Source organism: Podarcis bocagei (genome assembly GCF_964188305.1).
Source record: "Podarcis bocagei genome assembly, chromosome: 3".
In the NCBI taxonomy this organism is placed as follows: domain Eukaryota; kingdom Metazoa; phylum Chordata; class Lepidosauria; order Squamata; family Lacertidae; genus Podarcis; species Podarcis bocagei.
Genome location: NC_138127.1, coordinates 61021925 through 61046196, shown reverse-complemented (window position 1 = coordinate 61046196; position 24272 = coordinate 61021925). Strand labels below are relative to the sequence as shown.

General features: G+C 42.9%; 1 protein-coding gene across 1 annotated transcript; it reads right to left on the bottom strand.

Moving 5' to 3' along the window:
• Positions 1-912: 912 nt before the first annotated feature.
• LOC308583888 (uncharacterized protein C1orf198) lies at positions 913-24135 on the bottom strand. The gene is made up of 4 exons (XM_081188276.1): positions 23717-24135; positions 9871-9921; positions 2428-2955; positions 913-1401 (listed from the first exon to the last, which is right to left on the bottom strand). The coding sequence occupies exons 1-4, from the start codon at positions 24062-24064 to the stop codon at positions 1345-1347; spliced, it is 984 nt and encodes a 327-aa protein (XP_081044402.1). The 5' UTR covers positions 24065-24135; the 3' UTR covers positions 913-1344.
• Positions 24136-24272: the final 137 nt, after the last annotated feature.

The following is a 24272-nucleotide window of genomic DNA, read 5'->3' as shown; positions in this document are numbered from 1 at the left end:
GGATGCAGCACCAGAAATTAGTGAAGATACCGTCAAGAGAAGCTTATTACTACTGCTACTACCATTATTATTATTACTGAAACAATTTAAAAAATCCTCTCTGATAAGGTGGCTGGATTCAAGAGGACAGAATGCCAACACCTTTAACCGCCTTGTCATACAAGGTACACCTGATCAAATCCCCTCTTCTACACAACTAATAAAGGATGTAGGACCCCTGTCCTCTTTTGAATTTGACCACCCTACAAGTTTCAAACATGGTGGATTACTGTAGAGTTTTCTTTTGCGGGAGGGGTAGGGAAGAGGCAATTGACACTCCTACAGATTGGTGTGCAATGCCACTGTTAAGAGGAATGCTAAGAGGTCTCAAGAGAATTGGTTGTTTTGCAAGGTTGTATTCACCCAAAATATTCTTACTGAGTTATTTTTCAAAGATAAAAGAGAAGCTTCACTGAAATGTATTTGTGGGGTTTTGTCTTCTCTCTCACCATGTCCCTCTCCGCATTGGCTTTGCATTTAGGCAAATTATTTTCCCAAGTATAGCTACGGTGCTGGTTTGAGCAGCCTCCTTTGTAAAAGCTTTTCCATTTCAAAAATATTTCATACCACATTACCAATATCAGCATTAGAAATAATTTGGTCAAACTAAACATACCTATACAAAAATAAAAGTGTAAAAATCTGTAGCCTTAATTTTCTTTGTAGTTTATTTGAAACAGATAAGATTAATTTTGGTTTTTGAGCTTTGTGCTTCAGCAGAACCTAGGCCTACGGTGTTTTGCCGCTGCACCATCTCCACATAAATTGCTTAGAATCATAGAATCATAGAAACATAAGAGTTGGAATAGACCACAAGGGCCACTGAGTCCAACCCCCTGCCAAGCAGGAAACACCATCAGAGCACTCCTGCTTTCTTTAAGTCATGTTGCAGCCCATAAGGTGTAGTTTAATTTGTATATGAAATGAAAATAGGTGCCTCTGTCGGGTGGCTTCAACTTCTCTCTCTCTCTCTCTAGGTCAGATCCCTCAAACCTTGTCCTTAAAACACATAACACTAATTAGGAAATGTATCCTGTCCCATCTCCAATATAACAATTCACCCTATAGAATCATAAAGAAAAAAAACCATACTTCTAACACTGGACAATTCCAAAATACAAATATCCATATGGTTTTACAAAAAAGTGTAAATACAAAGGCAACATTTAAAACAGTTGGAAAAAATATTAGTTTGAAAGGTCAAATAGAAGCCAATACCAATAAAATAAAATAAAATAAAGTAGACTGGAAGAGAGATGTTCCTTTTCTCTTCCTCCAAAACTGAGCTGAAGCTATTTTGGTCCTTTACCAATTGTCTAGAAAATCAAATCCGGTCTTCAAGATAACGTTATTTGCATTGCTCTGCAGAGACACAAAAATTAGACAAGGTGAATACTTAAATCATTGAAACTAAATTAACCCTAATCAGTAACATAAACATATATACAAGAAAAGGTGCTTCCTGGCACAAGTTTAATATTGCAAGCAGCTTGTTGGGAAACAGACCCCCCCCCCCGTTTTTTTATTTCCCCCAGAAAGAATAAATTTAGATTAAATTGGGGTAGCTGGCATTTTAATAGCATTATATGTACACTGTAAAACAAGAACAAAAAACCCAAACCCCATAAAAGCACCCAAAATTACATGTGAGCATCAGAGTCCCCTGTCACCGCAAGTAGTGCTATGGAATTCGAAATTTGCATCGAAAATCTTACAGGGCTGGATTTGGGGGAGAAAGATTTCAATCTCTGGTTTCTTGTCTGCGTGCTAGCAGAAAAACATAACCTCAAAACCAGGTGTTGGGAACATTAGGCCTACCAGATGCTGCTGAACTACAACTCCCATCATCCTTGGCCACTGGCTATGCTTGCTGGGTCTCCTGGGAGTTGTAGTTTAGCCATCTGATGGGCCAAAGGTTCCACTCCCCTGCTTTAAACCAAGTCATGCAGGGACTCATACAGGATTTCCGCAATTCAAATGGCAAATGTCGCTACTATATATACAGTTGTACCTTGGAAGTCGAACGGAATTCATTCTGGAAGTCTGTTTGACTTTCAAAATATTCAAAAACCGAATCATGGCTCCTGCAGCCAATCAGAAGCTGCAGAAGCCACGTCGGATGTTTCCGGGTTTCGATCGTTTGGGAGCCAAAACATCCGAGTTCCAGGGCATTCGACAACCAAGGTACGACTGTATATTAAAAACATATTGAAAATGCATTTATGTTGGAGCTGGATTTAATTGGCAGAAGAAAAAGAAACAAGCTTAGTGTTTAGAATTGTATGAATTGCTAATCTTCTTGAGCAACATTTGCAGAAGGGTGGACTTTTGTTTTGTTTTGCAAAGCACTCAAATAGACAAAGCAAGGGATTAAAGACCAGCTTTTACCTGCACTTCTGAAAGGAAACCACTATCAGCCTCCTCACTTTTGGTCCCAGTTGATGAGAGTTTTTCCACTGGCTCAGGACAAACTTCAGGAGGACTCGGCTGGCCAGATTGAGGTTTTTCCCATTCTATTGAAGTTGCAGCAAGAACGGGGGTGGTCAATTTTTCAGGTTTGCTAGCACTAGGCTTCTCTGCTTTGGTTGCCTCTTTTGGACCAGATTCTTGCCTGTAGTAAGGCTGGAGGGTCTTCTCTCCTTTCTCCATGGACTTGATCTGGCTTGGGGTCAGAGAACAGAACTCAGACTGTTCTCCATCACACTTCGAGCGCTCAGCATTGATCTTCCAGAATGACGACTCCTCCTCTTTCCTAGCTGGCAGAAGCCCCTCTGAGTTAGGCGTTTTAGCACCTTGTGCGGGCTTGGGGGCTGGGGGCCCTGGAGCGGTTTTGGTGGTTTGCTTTGGTTCGCTCTGCAATGCCACTGCACTTGGCTCTTGTATGGACAGAGAAGCAATGCTGAACTCCATCTGACTCTGTTGGGGATTAGAAAGAATTAATGTCAACTCTCTTTGCATGAGAAAACGCACGTAGTGGAGAGGTTTATAGAGGGATGGTGGTGGCTGTTTTAGAGGTTATGGGTGAGGATCTGGCAGACTGCGCCACAGCTACCTGGTACAGTGGTACCTTGGGTTACATACACTTCAGATTACAGACGCTTCAGGTTACAGACTCCGCTAACCCAGAAATAGTACCTCGGGTTAAGAACTTTGCTTCTGGATGAGAACAGAAATCGTGCTCCAGCGGCGTGGCGGCAGCAGGAGGCCCCATTAGCTAAAGTGGTGCTTCAGGTTAAGAACAGTTTCAGGTTAAGAACGGACCTCCGGAACGAATTAAGTTCTTAACCCGAGGTACCACTGTACTTACTGCCTGCTGCAGGTAAGCTGTGGGCAGAATCTGGGATGGGCACACAATTTTGACGGTTAGCACAAACATAGCCTAGGTTTTGTGCCAAGTAAAGGGGGATTCTGCAACCTCTAGAAACTGTGCAAATAAGGCAGATTTGCCATGCACTTGCTTATAAGATGCCATCCATTATGCCCAACGAAGAGCCAAGCAGCTGTTAGAGATGGGATACTGGATACTACAGATTTAGCTTCCTCTGACGAATGGCCAGCAATTATCTAAGAAGTACACAGCATAAAAGGAACTATCATAAAGGGCCATGAAACAAACAAACAAACAAACAAAAACACACCACACATAACAGAGAAAACATTTTTGGGTGGTAATCAGTTTCACTCCTACGCAAGGTTGGCCATGCGCATTCTTGTTGATGTTCTTACTCTGAAATCACTTTGAGATATTTTATGGGAAGCGATTCATAAACAGAGACCAAAGAAAGAAAGAAAGAAAATTAAAAAGTGAAACAAAGAATACAGAGAGGGGGAAGGAGTGGATGAGTTAGTTCCCTGGTAGAATGAGTTTCAACAGCTTCCAGATATTCCAAACTGAAAGCACACAAACCACATGTCCTGTTTCTGGCCATGTGCTCAAGCAGCAGGAGGTAATATATGGCTTGGGTGATGAAGTTTCCGGCCTGGCAATATTTTTTTCCCACTAGAATAACTGGCCAGCAGGAGCACTTCCATGCAGTGGCAGTCTGGGGTTCTGCACACTATGGGCTAGGGAAGCTCTGGCAGACCCAAAGCTTTATAGACCTATATAGACCCAAAGCTTTATATTGCTGAGTTCTGAAATTACAAAATTCAAGGTCACGGTTCTGGTCTTCTTCAAAATAATCTGCCTAAACACTGATTTCATCCACAACGTTATCCCTTCCTCTCATGTTTCTGGCCTATTCCCAAGGCAGCTGATTTAGCTCCACAGTCCAAAACAGCCAGAGGGCACCAAGTTGGCAATGGGTGACCCAGTGCAAATGGAAAGGCACAACGGGCTTCAGTTGCCACTGCTGGCAATGAAGAATTGCCAAGATTTTTAAAGCTCTGTCCCCAAGGCAATTCAGGTTCTGTGGTCAGAGGGGAGAACAGCAGGATTTGACTGACCGACCTCTTGGCCTTGCACTTCTTTGTACATTAATGATTATTCAGATAAAGGCTTATTCCAATATTGGCCATCTACAACCATTTATTATTGTATTCATTTATTTAAGGCATTTATGTACCACTTAATCATTATTTACTGATTTTATAATTATTTTTATACCACCTTTTAACAAAACTCTCAGGGTAGTTTACACCTGCCAACTCTAACGTGGGATTGGGGAACCTGTGGCATGTCAGATGTGGTTGGGCACCAACTCCCACTGGAGCCAGCCAGCACAGCCACTGGCCGGGAATGATGGGAGTTGTAGTCTAGCAACATGGAGTGCCACAGAGTCTGCTTTCTTTGTTCTAATGGCTAGAAAGGAGGCTGTGCCAGGGTTCTCAGAGAGGTTTCTGTGGCCAGCTTCTTTCGGCCTCACTGCAAAATGGTGGCAAATGCCCTAGGCAACCAGGCGAGTGTTAAATTATAAGGCTGGCTCCCCATCAAACTGAATGAAAACTGGATCTCTGCTAACCAACTCTCAGCTATGCACTAAAAACAGAGAAGGCCACAAGAATTCACAGAGTTATTTTTATAGCTTATTCACTGGTTGGGAATGTGCAGTATTTCGTTAAGCAGATAGCGCGCACAGCCAAAACAAGCTGTTTGGCTTGGCAACCTCAAAATAGAAAAACCCACCGGCAAATACTGAAACAAAGCCTGTAGGACAACAGCTTACCACACCCACTCAAAACTCCTTTAAGCACAACCTGTAGTATTTCAAGAAACAAAATTGCTGAGACGGAAGAGAGGAACCTAAAGTTGGCTAACTGACAAGAGTACGCCCGCAGTGCAATCATATACATGTCTACTCTGAAGTAAGTCCAACAGAGTTCAGTGGGACCTACTCCAAGTAGCTGTGTCTAGGATTGCGGCCTAAGTCTCAGCTGATTGGACAACCACTAAAGTATGAGGATTTCCTGCAAAGAACACAACACCCTGCACCTTAGAACTTCAACAAAACCAAGATTACAATGCATCACTGAAAAGGTACACAAAATAGCCTCTGACCTGCTGCTAGCTCCATACAGTCTCAGCTTGGAAGTCAAACGGAATCCGTTCCGGAAGTCCGTTCAACTTCCAAAACATTCGGAAACCAAAGTGTGGCTTCCAATTGGCTGCAGGAAGCTCCTGCAGCCTATCAGAAGCCCTGTTGGACGTTCGGTTTCCAAAAATAGTTCGCAAACTGGAACAGTCACTTCCGGGTTTGCAGTGTTTGGGAGCCAAAACGTTCGAGAACTAAGCTGTCTGAAAACCAATATATAACTGTATTTCATTACATTTATTATTATAATTTTATGTCACCTTTTCCCCCAGGAGCTCAAGGTGACAGACATGGTCCTGTCCCCTGCCTGTAACCTGAAAGACTGTGACTGGCTCAAGATCACTCAATGATCTTGATGATCGAGTGGGGACTTGACCTCTGTTCTCCCAGTTCTTAGTACAGCACTTTAACCACTACACCACAATGGCTCTCAAATAGTTGCCGCAACAATGAAGAACCCCTTCATCAATCACTTCAGGCAGTTATATGCAGGCCACTCGGGGAACTCAGACCTTCAGACAGTATGAGCCACAGACTCAAACTACAAATAAGATGATATTGCAGCTCCTTAGGCTGTTTGCCCTCAGATCCAGAAATTTAACTGGGTGTTGGGAGTCTTCCCCGCCCCCCGCCCCCAATTCGTGAATGTGAGCACAGGGGATAAGCACTGAGGTGATACTAGGATGGAGATGTGCAGCTATTGATGCTCATTCATGTGAATCTAAGGGTCGTTTCTGCCAGGCTGAGACTGCCTCCCTGCCTCCACATGCTGTGAAATGGTCTAATGGATACCACTGCCTGTGTGGCTTGTTGCCATATCGAGGCAAGTTGCTGCCAGGAAAAACGGGCAATAGTATTGGGGATACTAAGTCGCTTTGCACATGTGGGAATTCAAACAGATTCCAAAAAGATTCCGAACAGATTCCAGAGAAAAGCTTGCATCCCACAGAGAAATGGTAACTTGAAAGAAGGAAGAGATTTAAATACACTGGTGCTCTTTGCCAAATCAAATCATTCATCCATCTAACCCAGGAGAGTGCGCTCTGACTGGCAGCAGCTCTCAGGCAGAGTTTTAAGTCTATTTCCCGGTCCTGCTACTTAACTGGAAGTGGCAGCAACTGAATCCTGAAGCCTCTTTCCAAGCACATGCTCTACCACAGAGCTATGGGCCCAAATTACAGCCAAAACCAATGTTTCCATTTCACCCCCTCAGTGTCATTCATCTTTTTTAGAAACCTCCAGTCTACACCAATCTCCCCAAACTGTGGGACGTCGCTGCTCGTATTTTTGAACACGTACAACCACAGCTAACAACCAGGTAGGCCAAACATTATGTTTTGAAAGCAGGAGTGACAAAAACATACTTGCAGTAAAAGGAGCAAAAACAAACCAACAATATTTTTTAAAAAAATCCAACATTTCTCAAAACTCTATCTTTGGCCAGCTCTCTTTTGAACGTGTTGGTTTAGTAACATGATCAAGCTCCCAAAATATGGACAGCTGTAGGAAATTATGGCTTTGAGGTCATGACTTGCTACAGCCCAAGCCCTGCTGTGTTAGAACTACACAGCTGGCATGCTCTGGAGGACCAGGCTGGCATGAAGGGGGAAAGGGGTTCAGGAGACCCTCCCTGCTTGCTGCTTTTCTGCTCCTGGCTGCACTCTCCAAGGTTGCTTCTCGAGGGAGGGGGGAAGTATTCAACTGCTTATAATGTGAAGCTTGGCTCCAAGACTGGAGATCTTTTGTGTCATCATCCTCCCCCAAGCAAAATGGATTCAATTCAAGCAGGAAGCTCGGGGGAGGACATTCTCTGTGGAATTTCTGGTGCCTTCCATTATGTAGTCTCCACTGTATATAGAAAATATACTCCTTCACTTTGATATTTGACCCCTGAGATATATATATTTTAGGATCTAACCTATTCTCTTGATTGTAATTTGGTTTAACTGTGAAGGGCAGGTAAGAAATCTAAGTAATAATATTGATAATTGGAACCAAGATGATCAAGGGACTGGAAACCAAGCCTTATGAGGAACGCTTGAAAGAGCTGTGTATGTTTAACCTGTGTATGTTTATGTTTAGTTTCAATTATCTAAAGGGCTTCCATGTGTAAGATGGAGCAAGCTTGTTTTCTCCTGCTCTGGAGTGAGGGACCCAAACCAATGGAATCAAGTTACAAGAAAGGAGATTCTGACTAAACATCAGGAAGAACTTTCTGACAGTAAGAGCTGTTTCGACAGTGGAACAGACTCCCATGGACTCTCCATCTTTGGAGGTTTTTAAGCAGAGGTTGGATGGCCACCTGTCATGGATGCTTTAGTTGAGATTCCTCATGGTCCCTTCCAACTCTACAATTCTATAAAAATAAAAACAGTAGCTGCATCAGCCACAGAGCTACATATATATCGCTGCTTATAAAAGGCAAAGGGAGGGAATGGAACAAAAATGGAACAGGACATACTGGCGCTTCTTATGCCTGCTCTTACACTATGCATTCTGTAGAAATGTCAAAAAAGAACTCTTGGTGTATAAATGGAAAGGACCACCTAAAAAGGTAAGAAAGGTAGAGCAGAACTTTTCACACTCAGTGGCTTTTTAGGGTCCTCCATCTGCCCCCACCACTACAACTTCAACAGTGGTATATAACAAATGTTCAAAGGTGGGCTGGCAGATTGCAACCTGGAGAATATGTATGCCGGGTTCAAGTGCCCCGATTTGATGGAGCAAAACAAGGCAGGCATGGACTTTTCCACCCTTTGCTTCCTCATGCCTTGTGACCACCCATCCACACCCTTCTGGTGGTGATCTGCTCTTGCAAAGTGCAGAACAGGACTAACAGGCAAATTGGGGAGAATTGTGGCCGCCTCTTTCCAGCTATATCAGGCAATTTTAAGCAATTGCATTCTGCTGGTGGCAACCTGGAAACAACATGTGGAAGCTCAAACAGGTGATCTTTTCACTCAAGGTGTAAGTTGCTTTGAGAACTAAACCCAGGGGGGCACTCAATTAAATTTTAGTCAGAAATTAATGGACCTAACGTAGTCATGTTCATGAATTTCAGTGGGTCTACTCTGCATAAAACTCAGTTGAATGCCACCCCCACTGAAGTCAGTTCCTTTTCATAAAGACTATTTATTCCCTGACATTCCAGCTACCTGCTGTCAACATCATATTTATAAAGTGACACCAGAAATTTATTCCATTTGGTTAGTGGGGGAAGCTTCATAGGAAGGACAGCAAAAAGGAGTCTACAACTAGAGCTATATTATTTTTCCATTTTAAAGAATCCCATTAAAGGGACCTTTAAACAAGATGAATTCTATCCTCCCACATCCTCAACATTATGCAGTCATTTTCCAGGTCAGTCTTTCCACGGAATAATAATATACTTGCCATTTAGATGCTGCTTCCTGAATGCCCAAAGCTCTCCACATTTATTCTCTCAGTGATCCTTATAACCCGGAAAAGCGCAGCAATTTTACTGTGACCACTGAGCAGAGGGAGCGAGAGGCTTGCCCAATGTACAATTCAAACCAGGGACCCTGCTTGTTCACAACTTGCCAGTTTAACCACCATGCTGCACCAGTTTAAGTTGCGAGCAGGTTGCCTGTTATGCCAAACACATTTTTTCTAAACCATAGCTGAACTACTTACATTTCAAAGAGCACATTCTAAGATAGGCTTCCTCAACCTCGGCCCTCCAGATGTTTTGAGACTATAATTCCCATCATCCCTGACCACTGGTCCTGCTAGCTAGGGATCATGGGAGTTGTAGGCCAAAAACATCTGGAGGACCGAGGTTGAAGAAGCCTGTTCTAAGAGCTATAACTAGTCACACTGAACACAATGGCATCCAGTTTTGAGAGCTAGACACTGTAGATAACAGCTTTAGAGAGTGTTAGACTTTGCCCTTTGAGATCTGGGATCAAATCTTTGCCCGAGCATGAAATTCCTCGGCCTTGGGCTGGTTAGCCCCACACCTAATCTACCCTGCATGGTTCTTGTGAGAATAAAGCAGGGGATTGTGTTTACTTAAGTGGGTCTAACTCTGACTTGGTTGGCTGCAATGCAGTATTATTAAGAAATCAATAGCCATTTTTGTATAGCTTTGCAAGAAGTGATATCCAGTGAGCTCACACAATATTAAATGGCCTGCACACTAATTGCAAGGGGAAAACCTACTCTTCTTTTAAACTACCATTAGCATGGTATAACCCTAACCATGACAGGAGTGTCAATTAGGCTTAGTAAAACTTCCAAGGTGAACCAACATGAGAATAACATAAGTTAGCAAAATTACCTTGGTTTCCCAGGAGAAAGGAGCAGAGTGTTCATCTTGCCAGGTGATATCCTGGAACACAATGGAAGAATAATTATGCACAAGTAAGCATGTAGACTTTTAAACGCCAAAGAGATGACATTTTATAGTATACCTTAATAATATGTAATACAGTTGAAGGATTTTACAAAATGTCTGCTTTAATCAGCTAACAGATAGGGAAGGACAAGAAGTAAAATAAGAGGCACTCTCTTGATGAAAAATCTGAACGGGACGGGCTCTTACTTTGTATGCTGATTTGTAGAATAAATCCACAACATCACATGCTCAAATATCTGAATGTGCTTTTATGACAGAATATTCACTTTGCTCTAAAGTGGAGATCTAAAGAGACACTTGCTGATTCATCTTACATCAAAAAAACTTTATACAATCAAAGAATTGTGGGATTTGAAATTGTGGAAGGATGTTGATGCAGCCGGCATTCCATGTTTACTGCCTCAGATGCTCCCTTCAAAACTGACTCAATTATTAAGAAGCAAATATTATTCCCCTTGCTTTTAGCCTCTCTATGCAGAGCCCATCTGGGTTATTTCTGGCTCACATGTCACCCTTCATGTGAACTCAAAATAAAAAGCTGGAAGCCAGTTTGAACTTCTGATGCTGATATACAAAACAGAACAGAATTCTTCTCTAGCTCAACTGCACTGACAGGAAATGTTATTTTGGCCTGGATCTAGCATGCTCTCTCTATTGCATTAGCTTATTGAAGTCTTCTGACTGTTACACACAGCAGTACAGTGTATGTCTGTGAGAATGTGTACAACTGCTGAATAAGGGCAGCTATCCACAGGAGAGACAGCGTTTTGGAGCCCCGTTTTTGCATTGTAGTGTATTACGTTTCACAACAGGATGGGGCAATTATTATGTTTGTTTTTTAAAAAATGGTGCCCCCCCTAGGTGTATGTGTTGGGCAAAAGTAGTTTCTCTTCACACGAACAAAGGGGTAGGCTTCTGCCAGGTGTTCGTGTGTGTGTTTTGTGTTGGACTTTCATACTGGGGGGGAAAAATCATCTTTATTTTTGAGAGTAACCGAACTTCTGCGTAGACCTGTCCACATTTGGGAATTCTAATCAGAGGTGATCTTTATTCTGGATTAGAACACTTTTGTGCTGACTTCACCATCATGGGCTCAGACCCTAGGCCCTGACAGAACATAGCCTTCGAAAGATTATTCAGGTTTTGGCATGTCTCCAGGGAAAAGGAATGCCAACGTTATGGGGCAGCCACTGGGAACACCTCTCTGCACCTTTGTACACTCACAATAATCTTTAAAATTGTATTCCTGGCTATTTTAGAGGTCATGCTTAGACACAGATGTAGTCTCTTGGGTTGGGTGTGCTAGCTCCATGCTATTTATTTATTTGTTGGAAATGTGTTGAGATCCAACACGGCACGAAGATGATTAGCAGAATAAGAGAAAGGGGAATATATAAATGTTTTGATTAATGTTCCAGCACAGCTTAGAGTAAATCTCTTGGGAGGAGTATAAGCCACCAAAATTGAATCCCTTTCTCCACCTCCCCCGCCATGCTCAGGAAATGGAGCACTTTCTCTAAAGAGATGCCAAGGATTTAGGCTTTTGTTCACCCGGCAGCGCATTTAAGGAGCTGGAGTCTTTGTTGGCCTCTGCTTATCTGAATTCATGACAAAAATGCCATCCACAAACAAGAATTCGGTCACAGAGCTAACCTCAGCCGCCAGCTGCAAAGCATCAAATGCAGAAAAGTATGCAACTAACAGAGACTTCTTCCAAGCAGCTTGTTTTGAAAAAGACATTGGAATTCTAAGATGCGAGAGACACTGGTATCGTTCGTTCCCGATGGCGAGTGACATAAGCAGGGATCTGACCATTTATCAGCGCTGAAGAGCCAAATGACTGCTCTGTTATCCAAGTCAGCACAAAAGATTACTCTGTTGGCAACTGAGGCTGTGCACACACGCCCGTTTACTCGGCATCCAGTGCATCCCTGCCACTGGTTTTGGAAGGAGTCTACGCATTACTTTAGCCACAATCCATATCCATCCTGTTGTTTCTTACGAAATCTTGCATTTTGAAACATTTTCCCCACCCTCAAACCAGCTTCAATCTGAATTAAGAAAAAGAACGACTAAGCTGTGCTTTAAGTCAGCAATTTGCTCACGGCCTATAAATGCCTTACAGTAGCAGTTCATAAAGGACAAATTTAATAAATAAGAAGGATCATTTTAAAAAATAATATTGAGAAAATGTGAAAGAAAATACCACAAAGAAGTCTAGAGAGCAGAAGCCAAGGGTTCTTCTGCCTCTTCTTTTTCAAAAAAGCAATTTATTCCAAAAATTACTTTCCTGGTACTCAATTGGTTGTTACACACACAGGTTTCACTACAAACACTGGAGGGAGTGGGAGGCTGTGCCTATCATCATGTGCGATTATGAAACTCCCTGCTTGCCCGGAGAACCTTGAATGGGAAACTGCAGTAAGAGTTGCATTATTACAACTTCTCAGCACATAAGCTCGTTTTGCCACATGCATGAGCCTAGACTCAAAGACTTGTAGAGTTGGAAGGGACCACGAGGGTCATCTAGTCCAATCTCCTGCAATGCAGGAATCTTTTGCCCAACGTGGGCCTTGAACCCGCAACCCTGAGATTAAGTGTCCCATGTTCTACCAACTGAGCTATCCCAGAATATAAGCCTTAACACTCCATTACCTAGCCTTCACTGCTCTTTTTGAGTAAGTACCGTATTTTTCGCTCTATAAGACGCACCAGACCACAAGACGCACCTAGTTTTTGGAGGAGGAAAACAAGAAAAAAAATATTCTGAATCTCAGAAGCCAGAACAGCAAGAGGGATCGCTGCGCAGTGAAAGCAGCAATCCCTCTTGCTGTTCTGGCTTCTGGGATAGCTGCACAGCCTGCATTCGCTCCATAAGATGCACACACATTTCGCCTAACTTTTTGGGAGGGAAAAAGTGAGTCTTATAGAGGAAAAAACATGGTACTTCCCTGTTGACCACATGGGCAGGATTGTTGGCACCTGTGCAGACCACAGACTGCTAAATGCATTTTAAGTAACTGTACTTGCTACCTGTTTGAAAGCAGTACAGTGGTACCTCTGGTTATGAATGCTTCGGCTTACGAACTCCGCTAACCCAGAAGTAGCTGCTCCTGGTTCCAAACTTTGCTCCAGGATGCGAACAGAAATCGTGTGCCAGCGGGAGGCCCCATTAGCGAAAGTGCACCTCAGGATAAGAACGGTTTCAGCTTAAAAATGGACCTCTGTAACGAATTAAGTTCATAACCAGATGTACCACTGTATTTAGAATATGAAAGCTTTCTCCATCTTATGAAAACAAATAGTTAACAATAACAGACCCAGGAAAGACGAGTTAGCAATATGATATGCAGAAAGTGGTGTATTTCTACTGACTGATAGTTAAGAACAGGCATAGCCAATGTTGTGCCGTTGACAGAGTGGCGGACTATAACTCCCATCAGCCCCAGCCTGATATAAAGCATCTGGGCAAAATACCAAAACAACATAACCATCCTAGAACAATATACAAACACACAAAAATCTTCAAGCTGGTGTAGATTGAAACATTCACCACAGAGAGTTTCTGACCTTTACCCACCTAATCTAGCAGAACTCACAGAATGAACTAAGACCATCACATAATGGAATGTCCTCATCCATTTTCTTCAGAGGATGGCTTCCAAAGTAATCTTATTTCAATCCAGTTCCCCCTACTTGGAAATGGCATTCCTCTTATTTAATTCAACCTACAGAAACTCAAATGTAAGAATATATTAAACTGGTAATAAGAAGCTCTGTGGAAACAGAAAAGCAAGAACTGCTGGTTTTCTGCCTCCACATAGATCCCCAGGGCAACCCAAATATATTTTTCTACACTGCGTTCCAACTGAGGATCACAAAGAGCTCATTGAACATTTAAGAGTAGCACAAATGGATTTGCCACATATGGTCAGGGGTGTTTGTGCACCTTAGCTGTACAAGCTTGAGACGTGCTGTCATGTTGTCCCACCTTACAACATTTAGGGCTTCTTAGTTTAGAAAAAAATGTGAGTATCTTTTCCCCACTGGAGAGTCCAACCAGATGATCATTTCTGTTGTCCTTCTTCAGCTCTGTACAAGCTTGAGACGTGCTGTCATGTTGTCCCACCTTACAACATTTAGGGCTTCTTAGTTTAGAAAAAAATGTGAGTATCTTTTCCCCACTGGAGAGTCCAACCAGATGATCATTTCTGTTGTCCTTCTTCAGCTCTGTACAAGCTTGAGACGTGCTGTCATGTTGTCCCACCTTACAACATTTAGGGCTTCTTAGTTTAGAAAAAAATGTGAGTATCTTTTCCCCACTGGAGAGTCCAACCAGATGATCATTTCTGTTGTCCTTCTTCAGCTCTACAATCTCATTCTGCCCACCTCTCAGAGACTTAGCCTTAAACATGAATTATTTAAAATGGAAAAAACAACTTCTCCTCAGTTCTTCATATCATGGAAGGCGGGGGAATTACTTGTTCCATATTGGTTTTGACTTTCAGCTAAGTAACAGAAAACATTGCAGGGTTTTTTTTAAGCATCATTTTTTAGATACCCTCAATTCTGATCTAAATACTTCAAATAGCACTTGGGGCGACGGGGACGATCCTATGCAACAAGACCAATTTGGAGTTAATTCAAGCTCCACTCACTTTAAATCACATGTGATTACAAGATGCAGATTAGTTTGCCATGCGACTGGAGAATTGGAAAAATAGTTCTGACAGTGGTTGCCTGACAGAATTAAGAGTTACGAAAACAAAGTCATAATGATGCTGTGCAGCATGCAGATAATCAAGAAGCCCAGTGGATTAAATGTGTATGCCTGTGATGTATTCAAAATATACTTTTAAGCAGGGCCTGGACAATAGCCCTGCTATCTTGCAAGCAAGATGCGCTCAAGTCATTCCTCCCAGTGTTGGAGGAGTAAATAATCTCCTCCGCAGCTCCAAACAAGGGTGGGAGCCTGTCATTTGTGCTAGCTCCCTGGATGCAAGCAGAGTACCAAATCCAACCTTTGCCTTCCCACCCCACTGCTCCCCAACAAAGGCCAGTCTCTTCTGCATCTCACTGCCTCCAAGCGGGAGAGGGTTGGCTGAGATTCACTGGCTTCTTTCTGTACCTGCTAGGTTGCTAGAACTTCAACCACTGTGTGGATGCAGAGAAAGCCAGCACATTTTAACCATGCTTTACAAGCTCTAAGCTGGAAGGGAATGGCCGGGGCCCATTGGAGTGCAGGAAGCTGCCCTGTACAGAGACCACTGGTCCATCTTGCTCAGAATCATCGACTGCACTGACTGGGAGTGGCTCCCAATGGCTTCAGACAGGAGTGTCTCCCAACCCTATTTGCAGAAGCTGGGGATTGAACCTGAGATCTTCCACAATGGTGCTATGACTCTCTTCCTATAAAGGACAGAGAGAGCTGCTTTATACCAGTCAGGACACTAGTGCACTTATCTCAGTATTGCCTACACTGACTGGCAGTAGCTCTTTGGGGTTACAGACAGTGGTCTCTCCCAGCCCTACGTGTCTCACCACCACTACCAATTCCTAGTTGCATTATATGCCAGCGTTTTAAGGGAGGAGAAATTTATCAGCTTGCCCCCAAGTACAGAGGTACCTTGGTTCTCAAATGCCTTGGTTCCCAAACACCGAAAACCCAAAGTGTGTGTTCCGGTTTTCAAACGTTTTCCAGAAGCCGAACATCTGATGCAGCTGTTGGCTATTGTTTCCACTGCGCCTGCACCAATCAGAAGCTGTGCCTTGGTTTTTGAACATTTTGGAAGTCAAATGGACTTCTGGAACGGATTAAGTTTGGAGATTTTGTTTTTGCTATTTATTTTGCGTTTTTGTTTTTGAGGCTTTTTCGGTTAATTTGTTTTTGTGACTGTGTGGAACCCACTTCAGCTACTGATTGATTGTGTGATTGCAGAAATGGATAAACGTCCCCCATCCAAACAATGAATATCATCAGTGCAGGTAAGGGAAAAAAATAATTTTTATTTTTATCATCTACACTACTGTCTTATTTATTTTATAGTACAGTACATTGATTATTGCTTTCGTTTTATGGATCAATGGTCTCATTAGATAGTAAAATTCATGTTAAATTGCTGTTTTAGGGGTTGTTTTTAAAAGTCTGGAACGGATTAATCTGTTTTGCGTTACTTTCTATGGGAAAGTGTGCCTTGGTTTTGGAACGCTTTGGTTTTGGAACGGACTTCCGGAACGGATTAAATTTGAGAACCAAGGTACCACTGCATCATTAATCCAGAGTTCTGTCTAATTATTGACTATATAGGCATAAGACTGTAAATGCAAGGAGGAAATATTTATTATTTCTTTTCACTGCATTTGAGCAGGATGGGGGGGCACAAGTGAACCAGAACTCAAGACAACAGGTTTCTAAAAACTTTTCTGGGCACAATAGTTTGTTTGTTTGTTTTTACTATAATTTTGATGCAAAGTTTTTGTAAAACACCTGTTTTTCAGGGACATGCAAATGTGTTTTTTTGTGCCCTAGGCTCCTTGGGGAGGAAGGGTGGAATGTAAATTCAACAAATAAAGCAGGGAATCGCACAAAATTGATTTTGTTATTAAGTTGCACAGTACAATAACATGCTATAAATTACATGTCAACTTTACACAATTCATGTGATAGTTTCGGAACTTTCAATGAAATAAGACGTCAAAAATGAACACCATAAAAAATGCATGCATTATATGTCCTACAAAGGTGCAAAAAATGCTCTTTGCCAAGCGGCTGGCTTGGGACATCCAGTATACAGAATGCAGAGAGGAAGCTTATTAATCTTTCTAAGCCTTTGGAGAACCAGGAAGGTGTGTTTGTAAGGTGGGGAAAATGCATTGTGAGCATATTCAAAGTCATGCTCTGCATTTTAGTAGTAACACTTAAAAAAAAAAAAGCAGTGCCAGATGGACAAATTTGCATCTCTTTTGTTGTTTAATTTGTATGCTATTTCCAAACTGATGAAATCATTTGCTATTAGCGAAGAACTGCCAACATGTATACCATGGGTAGGTAGGCAAACTAAGGCCCGGGGCCGGATCCAGCCCAATAGCGTTCTAAATCCGGCCCGCGGACAGTCCAGGAATCAGAGTGTTTTTACATGAGCAAAATGTGTGCTTTTATTTAAAATGCATCTCTGGGTTATTTGTGGGGCATAGGAATTCGTTCATTCCCCCCCCCTCCCAAATATAATCCGCCCCCCCACAAGGTCTGAGGGACAGTGGACCGGCCCCCTGCTGAAAAAGTTTGCTGACCCCTGAATACCTTTCCTTCTTCCATTCCTCCTTCCGATTCCCAAGATCTGGACACCTGTTTGCCTTTTTTATTTTAAATCCAAAAGCAAAAATTCTCTGACATACTACTTTCTGGTTTATGATACAACCGCCATGCAGATTTTCAGAGTCCGTTTTTATCACTTTGATTAGCAAGGCCAAGAAACTTTGCTATAATTAGTCTTTATACTGGACTTCCAAATTAGCATCCACCTAGTTGCCTGAGGCATTGAAAAAGTTGCCTGCAGGCAACATAGCAGGAAATTCAAAAAAGGCAGAGCTGGGATTCAGAAAGCCATGCAGCCCATTTGATGTGTTTTGGGCTTATGTTTCCCAAACAACAACTCCCTAACTCCAACACAACATGGCAAATCACTTATTGGACTGGAGATTTTCCAAAGCAGCTTATGATAAGACATGGGGTCTTCTACTCAATGACAAAACATTGACAAATCAAGTGAAAAATAAAGCACACATGTCCAAAATTCCCCAGTATGTGTAACATAAAGCTTTAGATTCCATTCAAATTCCCCTTCCCTCCCTGCACAATTCAGTTGACTTTACGCAATCAATAGCCAAGCCGCCTTATAGTTTTCCATCTAATTTAAGGCAGCCTACCAAAGGAGAGGCCACGGTGCCTTAGAGCTCAACCCAATTCACATACCCATCTTCGATCACCTAAACCTGCGTCAAGTAGAGGGATGACTTCCCCTCCCAACCTATAGCTCTAATGAAAATCAAGCCAAAATCATAGACTTGCACTATCAATTACATATTTAGGATACACTTGGGCATAGTGGCAGTCATAGAAGAAATTACATTGGTGCCTTTTTGGTAGGGGTTGTATCCAGATTACTATTATGCTACTACAACTACTAAATGGTGGCACTATGGTCTAAACCACTGAGCCTAGGGCTTGCCGATCTGAAGGTTGGCGGTTCGAATCCCCGCAACGGGGTGAGCTCCCATCGTCTGGTCCCAGCTCCTGCCCACCTAACAGTTCAAAAGAACGTCAAAGTGCAAGTAGATAAATAGGTACCGCTCCGGTGGGAAGGTAAACAGTGTTTCCATGCACTGCTCTGGTTCACCAGAAGCAGGTTAGTTATGCTGGCCACATGACCCGGAAGCTGTCTGCAGACAAACGCCGGCTCCCTCAGCTTATAAAGCGAGATGGGCGCCGCAACACCAGAGTCGTTCGCGACTGGACCTAATGGCCAGGGGTACCTTTACCTTTACTTCTAAAGGTAAACGGCATTTCCGTGCGCTCTGGTTTCCGTCACGGTGTTCCGTTGCGCCAGAAGCGGTTTAGTCCTGCTGGCCACATGACCCAAAAAGCTGTCTATGGACAAACGCCGGCTCCCTCAGTCTGAAAGCAATGAGCGCCGCAACCCCATAGTCGCCTTTGACTGGACTTAGCCATCCAGGGGTCCTTTACCTTTATTATTATTACTACTAGTACTATTAAGCATCTGCTCCATTTTCCAGCTGCTTTGCCACGTGTATCAACCACCAAGAGATTAGCAAAACCTAAAACCAGTTATAATTAGGACCATTAAATCTTATTTTTCCATACTCTTGTTTTTCCTGGCTCAACAGCAGCAGTGGAAAACCTGATTTAATCTTTTTAGAAGGTGTCTTTAAAACATCAACTCTTGGAATAGCCACAGTTATTATACCACCAGACTTCCCTCAAGATACGTGGAACGGCTTGCCAGATTCCGTACGTTGAATGTAAACATTTCCTCAGCTCTAATTCTTATTTTAGCAGTAACTTCCTACTGCCTTTTGCTAAACTTATTAGCTGTTAGTAAAGACACACACATCCTTCTAAAATAAGATAGGTCATTTTTATGAATGAACTTTTAGGACAGGCCTACTAAAGTATTTCCATTGGTTCCTTTGCATTCCTTCCATTGTTTCCTGGTTATAATGTTTGTTTTCTCTTCAGCATTTCACCTAATTGAAAACCGCTGGCTTAGTTTATCTGCCACTCAACAACCATAAGAAGATGGCCAATTCTCTAACAGCTAATCATGAGACTGTTTTGATGGACCATTATTTGTAGATCTTTTTCCCCAACATCCAAACATAAAGAACACCCTACTGAGAAGACAGTTACTTTCAAACTGTGATTAGGAAAGCCATAAGATTACTTGGAATCTCAGGGGCTCCTTCAGAGATGAGGCCAATGCCAGTGGACAAGTTTCTGTGAAAAGGTATCTTGCTCACAGCAGCCATGGGAGAGCACTGGGAATTTTAGGTCACACTCAGCAGCACGCAAGACCCCAAAAGGTGACCAATTCCCCACACAAACTGAGTGGTACATCCTACAGCAGACCGTCAGGATTTTTCAGAGTAAGTTAATGAACAATTTCCTGACATCTTAAAACCCTTGAACCACGGGTATTGTACATTGAGGAATTTCTATGAGATTACCCTGCTAACCCAGTATTGATTTAGAAATACTTGAATGAAGTCCATGCTACAGTGTGTGTATGTGTGTGTGTGTGTGTGTGTGTGTGTGTATACGCATGTTCGGGCTATATGTGTCCTGAATCTCTTGTACATATTTTATACAAAAAAATACAATTATAATCATTTATTATTTATTTGCCGCCCATATGACTGGGTTACCCCAACCACTCTGGGCGACTTCCAACAAATTAAAACACACCGAAGAGGGGAGAGTGTCAGAATAACTTTCCACCCAAGGCAAAGTGTCATGGAGTTAATATTGTTTCCTATCCTATATATATCTGTAACTACCTTGTTATTGTTTAATGAGCCAGGGCTTTTATAAATATAAATAAAACAGCTTGACCCTGACTATTCAAGACCACTGTTGTTTAATGACTTTCTGACACCAGCGTTAGGGCTATACATAGCAGTACATCTCATCTTGACTATCCAGTCCCAATCCAGATTTGCACAGGTAAAAACCACTGGGGACCAAAGGAAGTAAAGGAAGTAAAATATTGAAAATCTAATACCTCAGAATATATTTACAGTGGACAGTCAGTCATGTTAGCTTATTGCTGTCCAAAAAACGGAAAAGAAAAGATAAAGAGTTCTGTGGCACCGTGAAAAGTAATGTACATTCTCTCTGTCTGCAAAAACATTAAATAAAGAGTGTGGGTTATAAATGCACATGGATGGAAGTACGGCAGGGAAAGGTGGCAAAACTGGCAATAGGCCAAGACCTATGGTTATTATTATTGTTGTTGTAATTATTATTAATTTATACCCTGCCTTTTTACTCAAGGCAGCTTGAGATGGTGACACAAAAACAAGCGAAACTAAGGCTTTCCACTCAACAATCACCATATTTTTCTTCTTGCTTTTATTATGCATTTTGTGTTTTTGGTCTTGTATTTTCATGTCGCCCTGAGATCTACGGATTAGGGGCAGTATACAAATTTAACAAATGCATAAACAATCCCTCTTCCTTTTCAATAATGGCAAGCATCTGCTTGAAAACAGCATCTTGAAATGAGGTCAAATTCTCCAAAAGACCCCAAACAAATGGCTGGATCCTCAAAGCCTTTGTTTTTCAAAAAGCAACCATGATAAGCATTTTCCTATGAGGAAAGGTTGAAGGTGCTGTGCATACTTAGCCTGGAGGATAGATAATTAAGAGACAACACGATAGGCATCTACAAATATTTTAAGGGTTGTGACATTGATGATGGGGCATATTTATTCTATGTCACTCTAGAAGGTAGATCTCAAATAAAGATAAGGAACAATTTCCAGAAAGTATGAGCTGTCCAACACTTAGACAGAACACCTGGGGAGGTGGTTGGTTGACTCCCCGATATTTTTTCTGGCAGGGGGCGTTCTGTGGGAATTGAGTTACTATACTGACAAAGTGTGCCTACTTTAATGTATTTTCCACATCAGGCAAAGCCCTATTTATTCTCACAAGCTTTTTAAATGGCTAAGTTATTTGGTGTTGTACAGTCGTCGTTTTATCATCCGGTTGTATTATGTGTGGCTTGGTATGATTTTTTTTTTTTCTAGTTTTAGGTTTCCTTTCTGTCAGTTACATTGTTTCTGTACTGCACTGCTTTACTGAATTGTATTTTTTAAATCAATGTGTGATTTTAAGTGGCGTTTTTAAACAAATATGTACACCATCCAGAGAATTGAGTGTATTGGGTGACTACTATTAAAGAACCAACAGACATGTTTATATTTTTATTTGAAACTTCTATTGAGCTGTGTTTGGCTCTCCTGACACAAGTTAGGTTTGCCGCCTAATGTTTTGGGTTTTTCCCTCCATCTCTACAAACAGGCAAATTTTAAACATGGGGTAAATACACCTACCACCTTCTCAGCCCAGTTCATGTCTCTTACATTGGTCTTGCCTATGCCTCTGAAAGTTCAGGCCAAAGTTAACTAGTCCAAATCAGCATTTTTTTAAAAAGCTACCGTTAAAACAGTGGCAGCCTAGACAACGCTACTTTGAGAAAATATTGTCCATGCTTGAACATATGCAAGTTTGCCTTCACCTGCTCATGATGAGGTAGCAACCATGAAGAACAAATGACACCCTGTTTCACTACTACTTCCAATGTTCTCATTATGACCTCATGAACTGCCTTTGTACAGTGATGTAATGGAATGTTGCACAAATGATTGACTGGTTTCATTTATTTATGTGCTGCCTTCCCACAGTTAGCAGTGCCCAAAGCGGCCTACAACAAGCACCCACTTGAACCAAAATACAAAACAGGTTAGGGGGAGCATTGTGGCGCAGTGGGTCAGTGCATCTGGCTGTTAACGAGAAGGTTGATGGTTTGAGCCCACCCGGGGACAGCTGTGGGCAGGATCCCGACCCTCAAGGTCTGTGCCGACTCTATAATTCTAACTGGACAAAAATAAACAATTCAGCATACATGGAATGAATTCACTATTATGAAAAAAATAATCTAGACCCAAATACAAAGCAGAAAAAGTCAACAGTAGACGAAGTTCTTGGTGCTGGTCTCTTCAGCAGCCCGTTTTCAATATAGTTCAGAGGGGAAGAGGTCTTCTCACCAGGTTAGGTGATTTGCAGCCTTTCCCCAGCCCCCTGGACTTTCCAGCTGCTGGTGCTAGTCTTACTGCTATTAGTTTTGACAGCTGCAGCTGTAATGCATGAGAAAAGACACTCTACAGCCAAAAGTAAAAGCACATCACCTACACCACTGACAATAAAATGAACAGTTCCATTGCTAAGTACTTTCCAACAATAAAAAACAGCAATAACAAAAATACTAGATGAGTTGGTCACTTGTTACATAAGGTCTCCAAGTAACTTAAAGCATATTTTGAAGCATAAAGCTAACAGTATAATAATATATATTTGCACACGCAATTCTTTTTGAAAAAAACACACAATTCCAAATAACAGCAGCAGAAAGCTAACAACAAAAGTTGCACCAGTTTTAAGTGGTTAAAAGAACAACACTCTTCAGTTACCCCACTCATCAGCTACTGAAAATGCAGCAGTTTAATTTCTGCTGTAAAAGCAGAAATTTAAACAACCCTGTTAAGTTGAAGAAGCAACCACTTGTAATGTCTTACGTTGGAATCCTAAGCACCCCTTTCATCAGAGTCAATCCAACTGAACGCAGTAGTATTTACTTCCAAGTAAGCATGCCTAGGATTACACTCCAGCACTGTGTACACATTACCGGGTTTTTCTCAATTCAGATCGAAGCTAGTCTGGGGGGAAATGCCTCAAAACACAGTATTTCTTAAGAAACAACAGTATAAAGAATTGTGGCTTATATTGTTTCTCTCTCTCTCTCTCTCTCTCTCTCTCTCTCTCTGTGTGTGTGTGTGTTTACACCACTTCCCAAACCAGCCTAGGTCAGAGCACAGGGAACCTTTGGTCATCCAGGTGTTGTTAAACTCCATTCCCATCAGCACCAACCAGCACAGCCAACAGTTTGAAATGCTGCAAGTTCAGACTCCAGAAACATCTGGAGCGCCAAAAGCTCAGCAGCCCTAGGTAGAAGTCCTTTAGTACTTGGACGATATGAGATACCCAACCCGCAAGTCTGCCAAGGAGCGATACATGCTTCTCTGCCATGTCACTGCAAATCTCAGACTTGGGGGAATCTGGCTATGCTCAGGAAGGAGTGGAACCTACACTCTGTACATGTCTAAATGAAATCTCTCACTGCAACGCATGTTCCACCGAAAACTACTTCTAGAGAGGAATTCTTCAAACCCCTGCCTTGAATAAACAAATATGCTTTTTTTAAAAGGAAAAAAAAATCCTTCCTCTGCTTTATATTCTTTCCCCTGCAAATCTCTTTTTCCCAGAGGCTACCCTCCCTCGACACCATCACAAGGGGGCGTAACACTGGACGCCAAGCAGACAGATCCCCGCAGCGCAGGCCCGGATCCGACAACAAACCGTGCTCCTGAGCGTGTGCAGAGAGTCCTTTCGCTCGGGGCAGGATCTCACCTCGTCGCCGAAGTGCACCACCTTCTGGCCGGTGTTGAGGCGCAGGTTCGGGTAGCAGACCGGCGGCGGGGGTCCCCGGGTGACCCCTCGGTGCGCCGCGTAGCGGGCCTGGATGTGGGGCTCCACCAGGGTCTGGTCGATGATCTCGTCCTGCTGGCGGGGCGGCAGGCGCTCCCACTCGGGCCCGTAGCGCTCGCGGATGCGCTCCTTCTCCGCCATGATCTTGCGCGCCATGGGGTTGAGCGACGAGAAGTAGCTGAAGCGCTTGCGCTCCCGCTCATCCAGCGGCCGGTTGCCGTTCAGGGCCGCCGTGCGGGAAGCGGCGATCGCCGCCGCCATCGAAGCCATCGCCGCCGCCCCCCGGGGCCCTGGCGCGCGCTCGGACGCCGGCGTGGAGCGCAGCCGAGCCGGGAGCACAAAACAAGTCGGTCGTCCACCGCCGCCGCGCCCTCCTTCTCCTCGGCTCCGCGCACAGCTCCGCTTTCCGCCTCCCGGAAGCCTTTGGCTCCGCCCCTGCTTTTAAGACCGCCTCCCGGGCGTCCTCCCCTTAAAAACA